Source organism: Narcine bancroftii, chromosome 6 (assembly GCF_036971445.1).
Source record: "Narcine bancroftii isolate sNarBan1 chromosome 6, sNarBan1.hap1, whole genome shotgun sequence".
Classification (NCBI taxonomy): Eukaryota; Metazoa; Chordata; class Chondrichthyes; order Torpediniformes; family Narcinidae; genus Narcine; species Narcine bancroftii.
In genome coordinates, this window is record NC_091474.1 from 230,346,309 (window position 1) to 230,360,929 (window position 14,621).

Sequence of the window (14,621 nt, forward strand, 5' to 3'; positions counted from 1 at the left end):
AGTTATTTTATAATTTATAGAATTTTTAAAGCTGGAAACTTTCTTAGCTGCCCCCTTTCAAAATCTTTGGTTCTTTAAATTGTCAGGACCTGGGGATTCACAGGCTTTCAGATCCATTTTTTTTCTTCTCGCTAATGATCATTTCAATTGCACCTTTACTCCTGATCTATGGTTCTCCACTTTTTGTTTTGGTGAGGGGAAGGAGTTCTTTCCTTCAGAGAGACACATAATATTTTGTTTAATTGCCCTGTTTCATCTGAACTTCAATCACCTGCTGAGTTTCTCCAGCAATTTGGGGTATTTATTCACTTCAAGTAGTTTTCTTTCACCCTTTTGCATCAGTTTTGTGTTTCTATCTACTCTCTTTCCTTTACTGGATTAAATACCCAAACTGAAAATACATTCAGCCGATAATTATTCAAAGACACTGCGCCTTTAATAGCTTTGGACGCCCCTGCAGGACCCGATCTGAAGGTGGCTTCACAACTGCCGGGAAAGAATTCACTTTTAATTTTCATGAGAACGTTAGATTTCCAAAGACCATCTGATGTCATGGTGTAAATAAGTGAACGATCGACGAAAGAAGGCAGCAGCGATCAGGCTGGACATTGATCCGGGAGTGGGAGCTGCGGGTCCTCAGCCCCAGGAGGGACATGGCGGCGGCGGTGAGGGGCCTGTGGAGAGGCTGTGGTGAGTGAGAGGAGGGAGAGGGGGAGGAATGGACGGGGTAGGGGGTGGAGGAGGGGAGTGGGGAGGATGGAGGGGAGTGGGGGAGGGGAGGATGGAGGGGAGAGGGAGTGGGTGGGGAGGATGGAGGGGAGTGGGGGAGGGGAGGATGGAGGGGAGTGGGGGAGAGGGAGAGGGGGTGGGGAGGAGGGAGAGGGGGGAGGAGGGAAGGAGGGGGAGTGGGGGAGAGGGAGAGGGGGTGGGGAGGAGGGAGAGGGGGGAGGAGGGGGGGAGGAGGGAAGGATGGGGAGTGGGGGAGGATGGAGGGGAGTGGGGGAGAGGGAGAGGGGGTGGGGAGGAGGGAGGGGTGGGGAGGAGGGAAGGAGGGGGAGTGGGGGAGGGGAGGATGGAGGGGAGTGGGGGAGAGGGAGAGGGGGTGGGGGAGAGGGAGGAGGGAAGGATGGGGAGTGGGGGAGAGGGGGTGGGGAGGAGGGAAGGATGGAGTGGAGTGGGGGAGGGGAGTGGGGGAGGGAAGGATGGAGAGGAGTGAGGGAGAGGGAGTGGGTGGGGAGGAGGGCAGGATGGAGGGGAGTGGGGGAGGGAAGGATGGAGGGGAGTGAGGGAGAGGGAGTGGGTGGGGAGGAGGGCAGGATGGAGGGGAGTGGGGGAGGGGAGGATGGAGGGGAGTGGGGAGGGTAGTGGGGAGAGAGGGGATGGGGAGGAGGGGAGGATGGAGGGGAGTGGGGGAGAGGGAGAGGGTGGGGAAGAGGAATGGGGAGTGGGAGGAATGGAGAGGGGGCAGTGGGCAGGGAAGGAACATTACAGCACAGCACAGGCCCTTCGGCCCTCAATGTTTTGCCGACCTATATATTCCAACCAAAAAAAACTAAATCCTTCTCATTTCATAACCCTCCATTTTTTTTTAATCCCATCCATGTGCTTGTCCAAGAGACTCTTAAATGCCCCTAATGTTTCAGCCTCACCTCCATGCCTGCAAAGGCACTCCAGGCACCAACAACTGTTTTTTTAAAAAACTCAACCCTGATGTCTCCTCTAAACTTTCTTCCCTTCACTTTGCAGAGATGCCCCTGGTGTATGTTATTCCTGCTCTGGGGAAAAGGCACTGGTTGTCCATCTTATCTATGCCTCTCATAATCTTATAGACCTCTATCAAGTCTCCTCTCATCCTTCTTCGCTCCAAAGAGAAAAGACCCAGCTCTGCTAACCTTGCCACATAAAACTTATTTTCCAAACCAGGCAACATGCTGGTAAATCTCTGCACCCTCTTCATAGTTTCCACATCATTCCTAATAAGATGACCTGTATTGAACACAATGCTCTTCTAAGAGTGGTCTCTCCAGAGATTTAGAGAGTTACAACATAATCTCTGGACTCTTGAACTTGGTCCCCCTAATAATGAAGCTCTCCAGAGATTTAGAGAGTTACAACATAATCTCTGGACTCTTGAACTTGGTCCCCCTAATAATGAAGCTCAGCATCCCTTAGGCCTTCTTAACAATCCCATCATCCTTCACGGCAACCTTGAGAGATGTATGGATTTGGACCCCAAAGTCTCTCTGTTCCGGCACACTGTTAAGTAACCGGCCACTAATTGTGTATTCAGCCTTTTGATTTGACCTATCAAAATATATCATGTCACACTCATCCAGATTGAAATCCATCCGCCCAACTCTGCATCCTGTCTATATCCTTTTGTAACTGACGATAACCTTCAGCACCATCCACAAGTCCTCCAACCTTCACAATCATCTGCAAACTTACTGACCCATCCTTCTACTTCTTCATCTAGATCATTTATAAAAATCAAAAAGAGCAGAACTCCACTAGTCATTCAGTTGTAAATTACATTGTGTCAAATATTTTTGAGAAAGCATTTATGATTTATATTCAACTCTGAGCAATATCACCATTTAGCCACATATGATCATCGGCCAGAGATCATTTTCTAGCAAGAGGTACTGGATCATGAGTAACCTTCTCAACAGTCATGGGCTACTTAGCACGAGTGCCAATGCTTCGATTGCTGCCCATCAGCACAAACTATAAATTATTTTTGATTCCATTATATCAAATCTTGGATGTTTTTGCATGCAATACACTCTAAAAAGATTTACCCAAAACTACATGGTGCTTCCACAATTACTTTTCAAGGATAAGAAGCTGGAAAATTAAGAGGTGGAAACTGACAAATTAATACTGTAGTCGCAAAGGGAATTGCTGCATACAACACAAGGCAGAGCAAATATTAATAACCTGAAAGCATAAGACTTGAGAATATGTAAACATGTAAGGTATATTAAATCCTCTCCTGTGTCACTGCATCCTGAAACCCACGGTTGTAATGTAGTGCTGTGAGAACAGGGGAACTGTGTTTTGTTGAATACGTGCAGGTATCTCCGCAAAAGGTGGCGAGTGTAACATAATTCTTTGGAGGGAGGGAAGGAAAGGAGAGAGAGAAAAGGGTGAGAGGAGGGGAGGATGGAGTGGGGAAGTGGGAGAGTGAAAGTGGAGAAAGGAAGAGGTAAAAAAAAATTGGGTGGGGAGAGAGGGGGGGGAAAAAGTGGGTGACGAAGAGAAGCAGGGACGGAACGGGAGAGAGGAAGAAGGAGTGGGGAGGGAATGGGAGAGAAGGAGGAGTGGGAGAGGGAGAAAAGGACCAAAACAGGGAGAGGAAGAAGGAGGGGAGTGAAGAGGAAGCGATGCCTAAGGAGGGGAAGGAAGTGGTGAAGGAAGGAATGTGAAAGGCAGAGAATGATAGAGCAACCAGTTAGTGGTATAGGATGGAAATAGAAAGAAGCAACGAGGAAAGTTTTGTAGGAGCCTGGGGATGTGGAGAAAGGTTGAGATAAGACACTGGCAGCCTTGTGGCAGTGACTCGATGTGTGTGACTCCAACTGCAGCATCCATTTGCCTATAATTGACATGCTCCTGAATCAGATGTCCATGATATGGATGCAGACTGATATGTCCCAGACATATATCCATGTCCCGTGAACTCATGTCCTAGGTGAGCAATCATATGTCTGCGCCCAGACCTGTGGCTAGTACCTGGGCCAATGACTCCTGCCACGGAAGAGGGGATTTTAAATTTAAACATACAAAATGGTAACATGCCCTTCCGGCCCACGGGCCTGTGTCAACTAATTAACCTACAATCCATGTACGTTTTGGAGGGTGGGAGGAAACCCACACAGACACTGATTCGAACCCAGGTTGCTGGCGCTATAACAGTGTTGCGTTAACTGCTGTGCTAACCATGTTTGCTCTGTTGTCTTGGATTGTTGGGTAGATGAATGAAAGTGAACATGCACAAATCTCTCTTTGTGTTAAAGATCTCCCATCCTTGATCATCTTGCATGGGTCTTTTCTGCAGGTTCTCAGATATGTGATTTTTGTTGTACGGCATTCAGATTTGTGCACATTATCAGAATTGGGTTTTGTTTCAGCAGTTTCTACAAATTCATCTGATCCAATTCTTCTGCTTTGCTCTTTAAGTTTTAATGCACCTTTTCAAGATATGTTGCCATTTTAAAATTTCATATGACATTAATTTGTCCATTTTTTTTATCTTTGCACCTCTACATTTTTTGGTGACGCACTTAAATTCTTTTGACATACAGTATATACCCATTCACCTTATTCAAGAAGGTCACCGGAGATAAGCCAGGTAAATTACCACCTTGTGACTATAAACTCTGATGTAGAGAAATTAGTGGAAAAAATCTGAAAATTTAAAAGGGCAGGGATTAATCAAAGATGAACACCCATGCTTGTTGGAGGCAGATCCTAACTGGCCAATTTGATTGAATTTTTCATGGAGAAAACAAAGTACATTGATCAGGGCTGTACTGTTCATATACTCTGGAATTTAGTAAGGGTAACTGGATGACAAGGTACATGGGTAACTGGACGACAAGGTACATGGATCCAAGCCTGACTGGCAAATTGGATCCAAAATTGGCTTAGATATACTCTGGAATTTTGTAAGGGTAACTGGATGACAAGGTACATGGGTAACTGGATGACAAGGTACATGGATCCAAGCCTGACTGGCAAATTGGATCCAAAATTGGCTTAATAACAGGAGGCAGAGGTAACATTCCTGTGAATCTTTTCTGCAACTTCTTGAGCTTTTAATAACCTTCTTTTAATATGTCAACCAGAACTGCATACATATTCCAATGCTGGCACGCCAACATCCTTTCGGTCTGCAACGTGATGTCAAAATTCTTGTATGGCGCTCCACCCAATGAAGGCAAGCCTCTTGCCTTCTTCACCACCTTGATTACTTTTGTTGCCACTTTCAAGGAAGCACTTACTGGAGCCCTGTCATTCATTGTATGTGCATTGCATAGTTTAATCAACTCAAAATGGGTACTTTGCAATTGTCCATCTGCCATTTGTTGGCCCATTTTCCCAGTTGGTCTGAAACCTATTGTAGCCTCAGACATCCCTCACTGTCCACCACACCACTAATTTTTGGTATAATGGCTAATCATTCTATTTACTTTCTCATCTATATCATTACCACGTAGGGACTACCTTTGTTGTTTGTTCTGAATTGATTCCTGAAGGTCATAGGCCTCCAATCTGGAAAAAAACTGTCCACTACCACCCTCAGTTGCCTTTCACCAAGCCAATTTTTTAATCCAGTTGGCTAGCTCACCCTGGATCCCTTGCAATCTGACTTTCTGAACCAGCCTCCCGCACAAGACATCCCAAAAGCCTTGCTAAAGTTCACGTAGACCATGTTTACTGCCCTGCCCTCATCAATCCTCTTGATCACCTCTTCAAAAAATTGGAATCAAATTTATGAGGCCCGATCTTTCCATTCAGAAAGCCGTGCTGACAATCCCTAATCAGGCCTTGACTTTCCAAATGCAGATAGATCCCACCTCTTAGTAACATTCCCACTCTTGGTAATAGGCTCACCTGCCTTTAGTTCTGTAACCTGTTGTAGCCCTTAAATGAAGGGCACAGCATTAGCACCGTCCAATCTTCTGTTATCTCACCCACTGTTATGTGCCTCTGCCCTGCCATGACTTCCTCTTTCAAAATGTTGCTGTCATTTCATAATATCAACACTGTAAAAATCCTGATTGCATTTGTGTTTAACATAACCTCATTTTTTTCAATCCAATGACTCAACTTAATTCATTACTCTTGCTTTATATCATTGCCTGCACAATGTCTTCAAATGTTTTGAAAGAGAAGGGTCACACACAAGTCTTTTGTTTAAACTTTCAAGGAACATGGTTTCTCTTTCATCAAACATTCATTTCCGTATTGAAGTTAATTTCTAATGCAGAACATATAATGTTTTGTATTTTGTTAGTCTTAAATATTAACAGCATAAATAGAATAATACCTAGTCTCGCCGAGAATGTTCTCCCAGAATCACAGTGCGGCTTTCGCGCAAACAGAGGAACTACTGACATGGTCTTTGCCCTCAGACGGCTCCAAGAAAAGTGCAGAGAACAAAACAAAACATCACCTTTGTTGACCTCACCAAAGCCTTCGACACCATGAGCAGGAAAGGGCTTTGGCAAATACTAGAGCGCCTCGGACGCCACCCAAAGTTCCTCAACATGGTTATCCAACTGCACGAAAACCAACAAGGTCGGGTCAGATACAGCAATGAGCTCTCTGAACTCTTTTCCATTAACAATGGTGTGAAGCAAGGCTGCGTTCTCGCACCTACCCTCTTTTCAATCTTCTTCAGCATGATGCTGAAACAAGCCATGAAAGACCTCAACAATGAAGACCCTGTTTACATCCGGTACCGCACGGATGGCAGTCTCTTCAATCTGAGGTGCCTGCAAGCTCACACCAAGACACGAGCAACTTGTCCGTGAACTACTCTTTGCAGACGATGCCGCTTTAGTTGCCCATTCAGAGCCAGCTCTTCAGCGCTTGACGACCTGTTTTGTGGAAATTGCCAGGAAACTGCCAAAATGTTTGGCCTGGCAGTCAGCCTGAAGAAAACTGAGGTCCTCCATCAGCCAGCTCCCCACCATGACTACCAGCCCCCCCACATCTCCATCGGGCACACAAAACTCAAAACGGTCAACCAGTTTACCTATCTCGGCTGCACCATTTCATCGGATGCAAGGATCGACAACGAGATAGACAACAGACTCGCCAAGGCAAATAGCGCCTTTGGAAGACTACACAAAAGAGTCTGGAAAAACAACCAACTGAAAAACCTCACAAAGATTAGCATATACAGAGCCGTTGTCATACCCACACTCCTGTTCGGCTCCGAATCATGGGTCCTCTACCGGCATCACCTATGGCTCCTAGAACGCTTCCACCAGCGTTGTCTCCGCTCCATCCTCAACATTAATTGGAGCGACTTCATCCCTAACATCGAAGTACTCAAGATGGCAGAGGCCGACAGCATCAAATCCATGCTGCTGAAGATCCAACTGCGCTGGGCAGGTCACGTCTCCAGAATGGAGGTCCATTGCCTTCCCAAGATCGTGTTATGTGGCAAGCTCTCCACTGGCCACCGTGACAGAGGTGCACCAAAGAAGAGGTATAAGGACTGCTTAAAGAAATCTCTTGGTGCCTGCCACATTGACCACCGCCAGTGGGCTGATCTCGCCTCAAACCGTGCATCTTGGCGCCTCACAGTTTGACGGGTAGCAACCTCCTTTGAAGAAGACCGCAGAGCCCACCTCACTGACAAAAGACAAAGGAGGAAAAACCCAACACCCAACCCCAACCAACCAATTTTCCCCTGCAATCGCTGCAACCGTGTCTGCCTGTCCCGCATCGGACTTGTCAGCCACAAATGAGCCTGCAGCTGACGTGGACATTACCCCTCCATAAATCTTCGTCTGCGAAGCCAAGCCAAAGAAAATCCACAGATTTTTGAAAGAATACTGTACTTTAATTCTTGAATTAAAATTGTTTACTGTATATATTCATGTATTAATTGATCCTGTGTAAAAGTCGGCTCCTTTTTTTTGGCCCAAAAATCGCATCTTTACTGTATATCCTGTGTAAAAGTTGACCCTCCCCTATTTTTTTGGCCCACCCATACTGATGAGGTCCTGACGCCTGACATTGAACCCTTGCCCTTGGTCGCCCACTCATCCAAGCTCCCAATGCCCCAAGTGTGTATCCTCGCCTTGGCTGCCCACCCATCCGAACTCCTGATGCTATGAATGCAGACTTACCACCTGGTTCTGGTTATTGGAACACCCGCCGCCTTGAATGATGCAGGTATTTACTATGGTCAAAAGTACTAACCATATAAAAGTTGACCCCACAAGTTTGAGCCGAAAGGTTGGTCTCCAAAGCTTGACTATTACACGATTGTATAAATCATCAACAATAACAATCCTGACTGGAGAATTGGCCATTTTCGCTTAAGCCTAACCTTCTGTTTTCTGCTCACTTCAGACCAATTCTTCTCCTTAACTCCTATCATTCTTGGTTTGACTAGACTTCAGTCTATTTTGGTCCATTACACTGGACATCAATTTATTTTTAAAAAGGTTTGTTTCCTGAAATAAAATTGGGGTTTATGATAGGCAACTTGAAGTTGAACACAAAGATAATTTCAGATTTGGTGTATCACGTAGGAGTTGGAGAAACATTAAATTAACTTTTATTGAATTTAGCATGTTTAATTGCATTAGTTCAACTGACCTAAATTTTCAGATTTGCTGTATCACGTAGGAGTTGGAGAAACATTAAATTAACTTTTATTGAATTTAGCATTTTTAATTGCATTAGTTCAACTGACCTAAAATGGTTTCCCACTGGTTTTTGTTTGTACTCAGCATCTGATGTCTTTCATGTCAGTGTCCAACAATAGTTGGCCAGCATTGATGGATTCCAGATGCTCTGATTCTGCATTTCCATGGTCACATGTCTTGGTGAAACCTTTCACCATGTTCATCAATGACTACCAAGATCAGCAGGGAAGACGTCCAAGTGCGAATGCAGAAAATAAATTTTTTATAATATGTTGCATTTCATGCCTTTGAAGGCTTGAAGTAGACTTAAAATATGACAGGAGATCACAAAAATAGGTTATAATTTAAACAATTTGTACATGTTGGGAAATTTTTAAGGTGTATTTTGGGATCAGTAGCCCAAAAATCCATAAAGTAGATTCCAAAGGGTTCAGGGAGCAAAATCTTTGTCGTCAAGGTTATCAAATGTTTTTGGAGCCCAGATAATTGTGTTTTACCGCATCAACTGCTACTTTCTCAACGTAAAATTGGCGAAGCATAGTCCTACAAAATTCTTGCAGCTTTTTCATCCATTACCATTAAGCTAATTTGAATTTGGTCCCTCTCCATTTTATATGTTGGAATCAGATTGGTTATCCACCAGCCTCTGGCACTCTCCTTTTTCAGCTATAATTGTGTTTTACCCATAACTTAGATTAGGTGACTGAGTGTAATATATCCAGATCAGCTATACAGGGCAAAAGCTAAATAGCAACTAAGCGATTATAGACAAGTTGAGTGAGGAGTCCAGACAGAAGTATTGTGGAGAAATAGGAGCGAGAATATTAGAGCAGTGGAGTAGTGAGAAACTGGCAAAGTTTTGCTAAACCCTTGTTCGTGATACTCATCTCTCTGTTTCTAGCATATTTGCGTTGTCTATAGAGAAGCCTCTTAAACACTACTATTGAATCTGCTTCAGCCACTACTCCTGGCAGCTTGTTCAAGGTACCTTGTAAAATTGCCATGACATCCCCATTGAACTTTTCTCCCTCCCCTTATCTAGGGAAAATGGATTCTAAATCCATCATGTTCTCTCATAATTTTTTTTTACACTTCTGTCAGGTCACGCCTCAGCCTCCACACTCCAGAGAAAACTATGCATATTTGTTCAACCTTTCCTTATAGCTCATTCCCTCGAATCTATGCAACATCCTGGTAAATATCTTCTCTTCAGCCACATCGGAACTGCTGAGCTTAAGTCAATTTGTTAAGATTCCACATTTTGCTAACCATCTGTTTCAAATGCCTTCTGCAAACCCACGTATCTACTGCATTCCGTTCATGGACCTCTTGTATCAAAATTAATTCTGATGGGTTGCATAGCCTCTATTAATGATGACCTTTGAATGCAAATGATTTATCACTCAATTAATATCTCTGGACAGAATTGAATTTTGATATGTTTATTGTATGAAAAGGTTTGAGTAAGTTTAGTCTATGTTCCAGAGGATGTGGTGGGGTGGGGGGGGGGGGGGGGGTTAGAAATGAGTACCTAACCATAGAACACTAAAGCATTGAAACAGGCCTTCGGCCCTTCTGCTCTGTTCCGAACTATTATTCTGCCTAGTCCCTGTGGTGAATGTCTGCTAAGCTGCCTGTCTCCCCCTCTGGAGAGCCTTGCTGTACTAACATTGGCTGTGCATTATCTCTACTGTTAAGGACACTCCCCTTGGGTATAACTGTGTATGCACCTAAAGCCTTTCATTATTGTACCATGAGTTTCTGCTAATAAAAGCCATGATTTTTGTTTGACCACATCGTCTTTGTCTACTTCATCAACTGGCACTTCAGTCCCACTGACTTGCACCCAGATCCATTACCCTCTCATCCATGTACTTGTACAAATTTTTATTAAATGTCAGCATTGAGCCTGCATTTACCAATTCAGATGACAGCTTGTTCCACACTTCCACCACTCTCTGCGTGAAGAAATTCCCCCAATGTTCCCTTTAAACTTTTCCCCCTTAATCCATGTCCTCTAGTTTTCAATCTCTCCTATCCTGCTTGCATTTACTCTCTACCCATCATAATTTTGTATAACTCTTATCAAATCTCCCCCATTCTTTTATACTCCAGAGAATAAAGTCCTAATCTGTTTATCCTTTCCCTGCAACTCAGTTCTTCCTATTGTAGAAAATTCCAAAGAGGCTTGATCCTGTGGATAATGGGAGACTTTTTTCTTGACTCTCGTGAAAACAATGAGGAGATCATTTAGGGGAGAAATGTCTAAATTCAGTGAATCTAGAATTTATCACTCTATTGAATGCTCAAAGTGTAGATAGTGATCTTCAAGATCAATATCTCTTTAGATTTCTTCAAATAAATGAAAAGGAATTGGGTACATTGATTTTTAAAACTGTGGAATTGACAGAAATTTTTTTTTGAAGTTGAACCTCCTCTTCTTGCTGCTCTGCAACTTGGTTGATGTGTGTTTGTGTATTTGACCCACACCCTATATTCTGCAAATTGCACTTTTCTCAAGGCTGTTAGATTGCTTACAGAAGGACCCATCTCACTGTAGTAGGCACAACATGATAAATAAATTAAAAAAATAACTTTGAACTACCCTTGGAGCTATGATATGAATGTCCCTGGTCCAATTGAGCTTCTAGTAAATGGTGATCCCCAGGATATGAATGATGGGGACTTGCTGGTGGCCAAGTCATAGAATGTTGAGTAGTTGGTTAGATTGCGGGACTTTTGTGCCAGGAATGTCGCTTGCCAGTTATCAGGTTTTGCTGCGTGCAAACATGGATTGCTTTGTTTGCTGAGTTGTTGCAAATGGAATTGAACATTGCAAAATCATGAGCTTCAACACTTTGTATTTTGTAATGGAAGGAAGGTCATTGTTAAACCAGCTGAAGATGGCTGGCCCATGGACATTGCATTATAGGTTGGTCTGGGAGGTCAGATCACATAGGATCCAGTGTGAGCAGGTCATGTGAATGCAGAACTGGCGTAATGGTAGGAGTCAGAGAGTTGTAAATGGAACATAACAGCATAATACAGGCACTTTGGATCACAATGTGCCAAGTTATGTAAACCTACTCAACAATCAAAATCTTCCCTGCCTCATACTCGGCCTTTTACTCAAGTTGGAGGCCTGTGACCAGTGGTGTGCCACAGGGATCTCTGCTTGGTATACTGTTTATCATCTATATTAATGACTTGGATGACAACATAGTTAGCATAAATGGTAAGTTTGTGGATGGCACCAAAATTGGCGGTGAAGTGGATAGGGAAGATACTTACCTAAAATAACAACAGAATCTCAAATAATTGGAAAAGTGCACCATTTGAATGGCACATGAAATTCAAATTGGAGAAGTATAAGTTGTTGCACTTTAGTCGATTATACAAAGGCAGGACTTGCATGGTGGTTAAGCGGGTACCTATGTAGAAGTTTATAAAATCATGAGGGGGCAGAGATAAGGTAAATAAATGGTCAAAACCTTTCTTCCCAGAGTAGGGGAAGGGTTAGCAATGGTTTGGTTTGAACTGAACTCGAGTCTTGTTGCAGAGGCTGCGGGAGCGTTGGAGGTGAATCCATGGAGATTTGGTGTCTCTGAGAGACTCTATTTTACTTCTCTCTCTCTGTCTGTAAGGGGTGCCGGACAGTGCTATTTTGGTAAACCTTTGTCTGACTAATGGGAAATATTTGTCTGCTTTATGGCAGACTAAGACAGTTTTGTGTAATATTACATCTCTGTTTTTGAAATGTATTACATCTCTCCGAACCTTTCTCCATTGACAACGGCGTGAAGCAAGGCTGCCTCCTCGCACCAACCCTCTTTACTATCTTCTTCAGCATGATGCTGAAACAAACCATGAAAGACCTCAACAATGAAGACCCTGTTTACATCGGTACTGCACGGATGGCATTCTCTTCAATCTGAGGCGCCTGCAAGCTCACACCAAGACACAAGAGCAACTTGTCCGTGAACTACTCTTTGCAGACGATGCCGCTTTAGTTGCCCATTCAGAGCCAGCTCTCCAGCGCATGACATCCTGTTTTGCGGAAACTGCCAAAATGTTTGGCCTGGAAGTCAGCCTGAAGAAAACTGAGGTCCTCCATCAGCCAGCTCCCCACCATGACTACCAGCCCCCCCCCCCCCCCCCCACATCTCCATCGGGCACACAAAACTCAAAACAGTCAACTAGTTTACCTACCTCGGCTGCACCATTTCATCTGATGCAAGGATCGACAAAGAGATAGACAACAGACTCGCCAAGGCAAATAGCGCCTTTGGAAGACTACACAAAAGAGTCTGGAAAAACAATCACCTGAAGAAACACACAAAGATCAGCGTGTACAGAGCCGTTGTCATACCCACGCTCCTGTTCGGCTCTGAATCATGGGTCCTCTACCGGCATCACCTACGGCTCCTAGAACGCTTCCACCAGCGCTGTCTCCGCTCCATCCTCAATATTCATTGGAATTACTTCATCCCTAACATCGAAGTACTTGAGCTGGCAGAATCCGCAAGCATCGAATCTAAGCTGCTGAAGACCCAACTACGCTGGGTGAGTCACATCTCCAGAATGTCGTGTTATATGGCGAGCTCTCCACTGGCCACCGAGACAGAGGTGCACCAAAGAAGAGGTACAAGGACTGCTTAAAGAAATCTCTTGGTGCCTGCCACATTGACCACTGCCAGTGGGCTGATATCGCCTCAAACCGTGCATCTTGGCGCCTCACAGTTCGGCGGGCAGCAACCTCCTTTGAAGAAGACCGCAGAGCCCACCTCACTGACAAAAGACAAAGGAGGAAAAACACAACACCCAACCCCAACCCACCAATTTTCCCTTGCAACCGCTGCAACCGTGCCTGCCTATCCCGCATCGGACTTGTCAGTCACCAACGAGCCTGCAGTAGACGTGGACATACCCCTCCATAAATCTTCGCCCGCGAAGCCAAGCCAAAGAGAAGACATCTCTGTTTTATTACATGACAAATAAATAATATCTGCTATGGGCTGAATGCAGGCAAGTTGGACTGCTTGGTCAGCATGGACTATATCCTCTGATAACCAGGGACTGGAATGATCAGTCTCAAACAACCACAACCATCTTCTTCTGTGTGCAGATAGAACTCCAGCCACTGGAATGTTTTCCCTTGATGAGCATTGATTTCCCTTTCACCAGGACTCCTTGATACAAGCCTCTGTCAATATTGCCTTCATGTTAAGGGCAGCGACTTCTGCCTAACCTCTGGAACTTGGTGCCTTAACAAGGGGTGGCACAGTGAGGATAGTGGTTAGTGCATCGCTATTACTGCGCCAGCGACATGGGTTCAAATCCAGCACAGTCTGTAAGGATTTTGACCATTCTCCCCGTGTCTGCGTGGGTTTCCTCCGGGTGCTCTGGTTCACTTCCACCCTTCAGAACATACAGGGATTGTAGGTCAATTGGGTGTCATTGGACAGCATGGACTCCTGGGTTGAAAGGGCATGTCTTATGTCTAAATTTTTTTTTAAATTAAATTTAAAAGTTGATGATGAAACCTGATGCCAAGTAGTTCAATCAAAATTCAGACCCAAGGTGGGCATCAATGAGCAGGTTATTGGTGAGGAAGTGCTATCACACGGAAACTGTGAATGACACTGTCTCCCACTTTTGTGATGATGGAGAAATGGATTATGTTCCTGGTGCAGATCAGTGGGACCAAGTGGAAAAATAGTTGGGCACAGACAAGATGAGTCAAAGGGCCTGTTTCACTGCTGTAATATTTTGTGCTTCTATATTAAGACTTCTAACTTCTGGAACAGCTCAGTTGGACATGTAGCTAGTTGTGCTCAGCAGGACTTCAGTTCTGTAGTTGTGGTTTTGTAGCCTTTGCTGCATTCAATGCCGTCAGCATCGTGGCATGTACATTGCCTTCCATAACATTTGGGACAAAGACACATCATTTATTTTGCCCCTGTGCTCCATAGTTTTACATTTGTAATCTTAAACAATTCACGTCCCATTAAAGTGCACCTTCCAGATCTTATTCAAGGTTATTTGTATACATTTTGGTTTGACCATGCAGAAATTGCAGTCCCTTTTCTGCATAGTCCTCTAATTTCAGGGCGCCATAACGTTTGGCACATTTGGGGTCACAGGTGTCTGTGAGCACTCAGGTATGTTTAATTGTTTCATTGGTGCAGGTATGAAAGAGATAGGTTTGCTTCTAAGGGTTTTGAT

General features: G+C 44.4%; 1 protein-coding gene across 1 annotated transcript in view; it reads left to right on the forward strand.

Moving 5' to 3' along the window:
• Positions 1 to 487: 487 nt before the first annotated feature.
• Positions 488 to 14,621, forward strand: part of mrps5 (mitochondrial ribosomal protein S5) — a 168,019-nt gene continuing 153,885 nt past the window's right edge. The window contains exon 1 of the mRNA XM_069887654.1: positions 488 to 690. Coding sequence (XP_069743755.1) covers positions 654 to 690 — 37 coding nt within the window. The 5' untranslated portion in view covers positions 488 to 653. The remainder of the gene's footprint in view (positions 691 to 14,621) is intronic.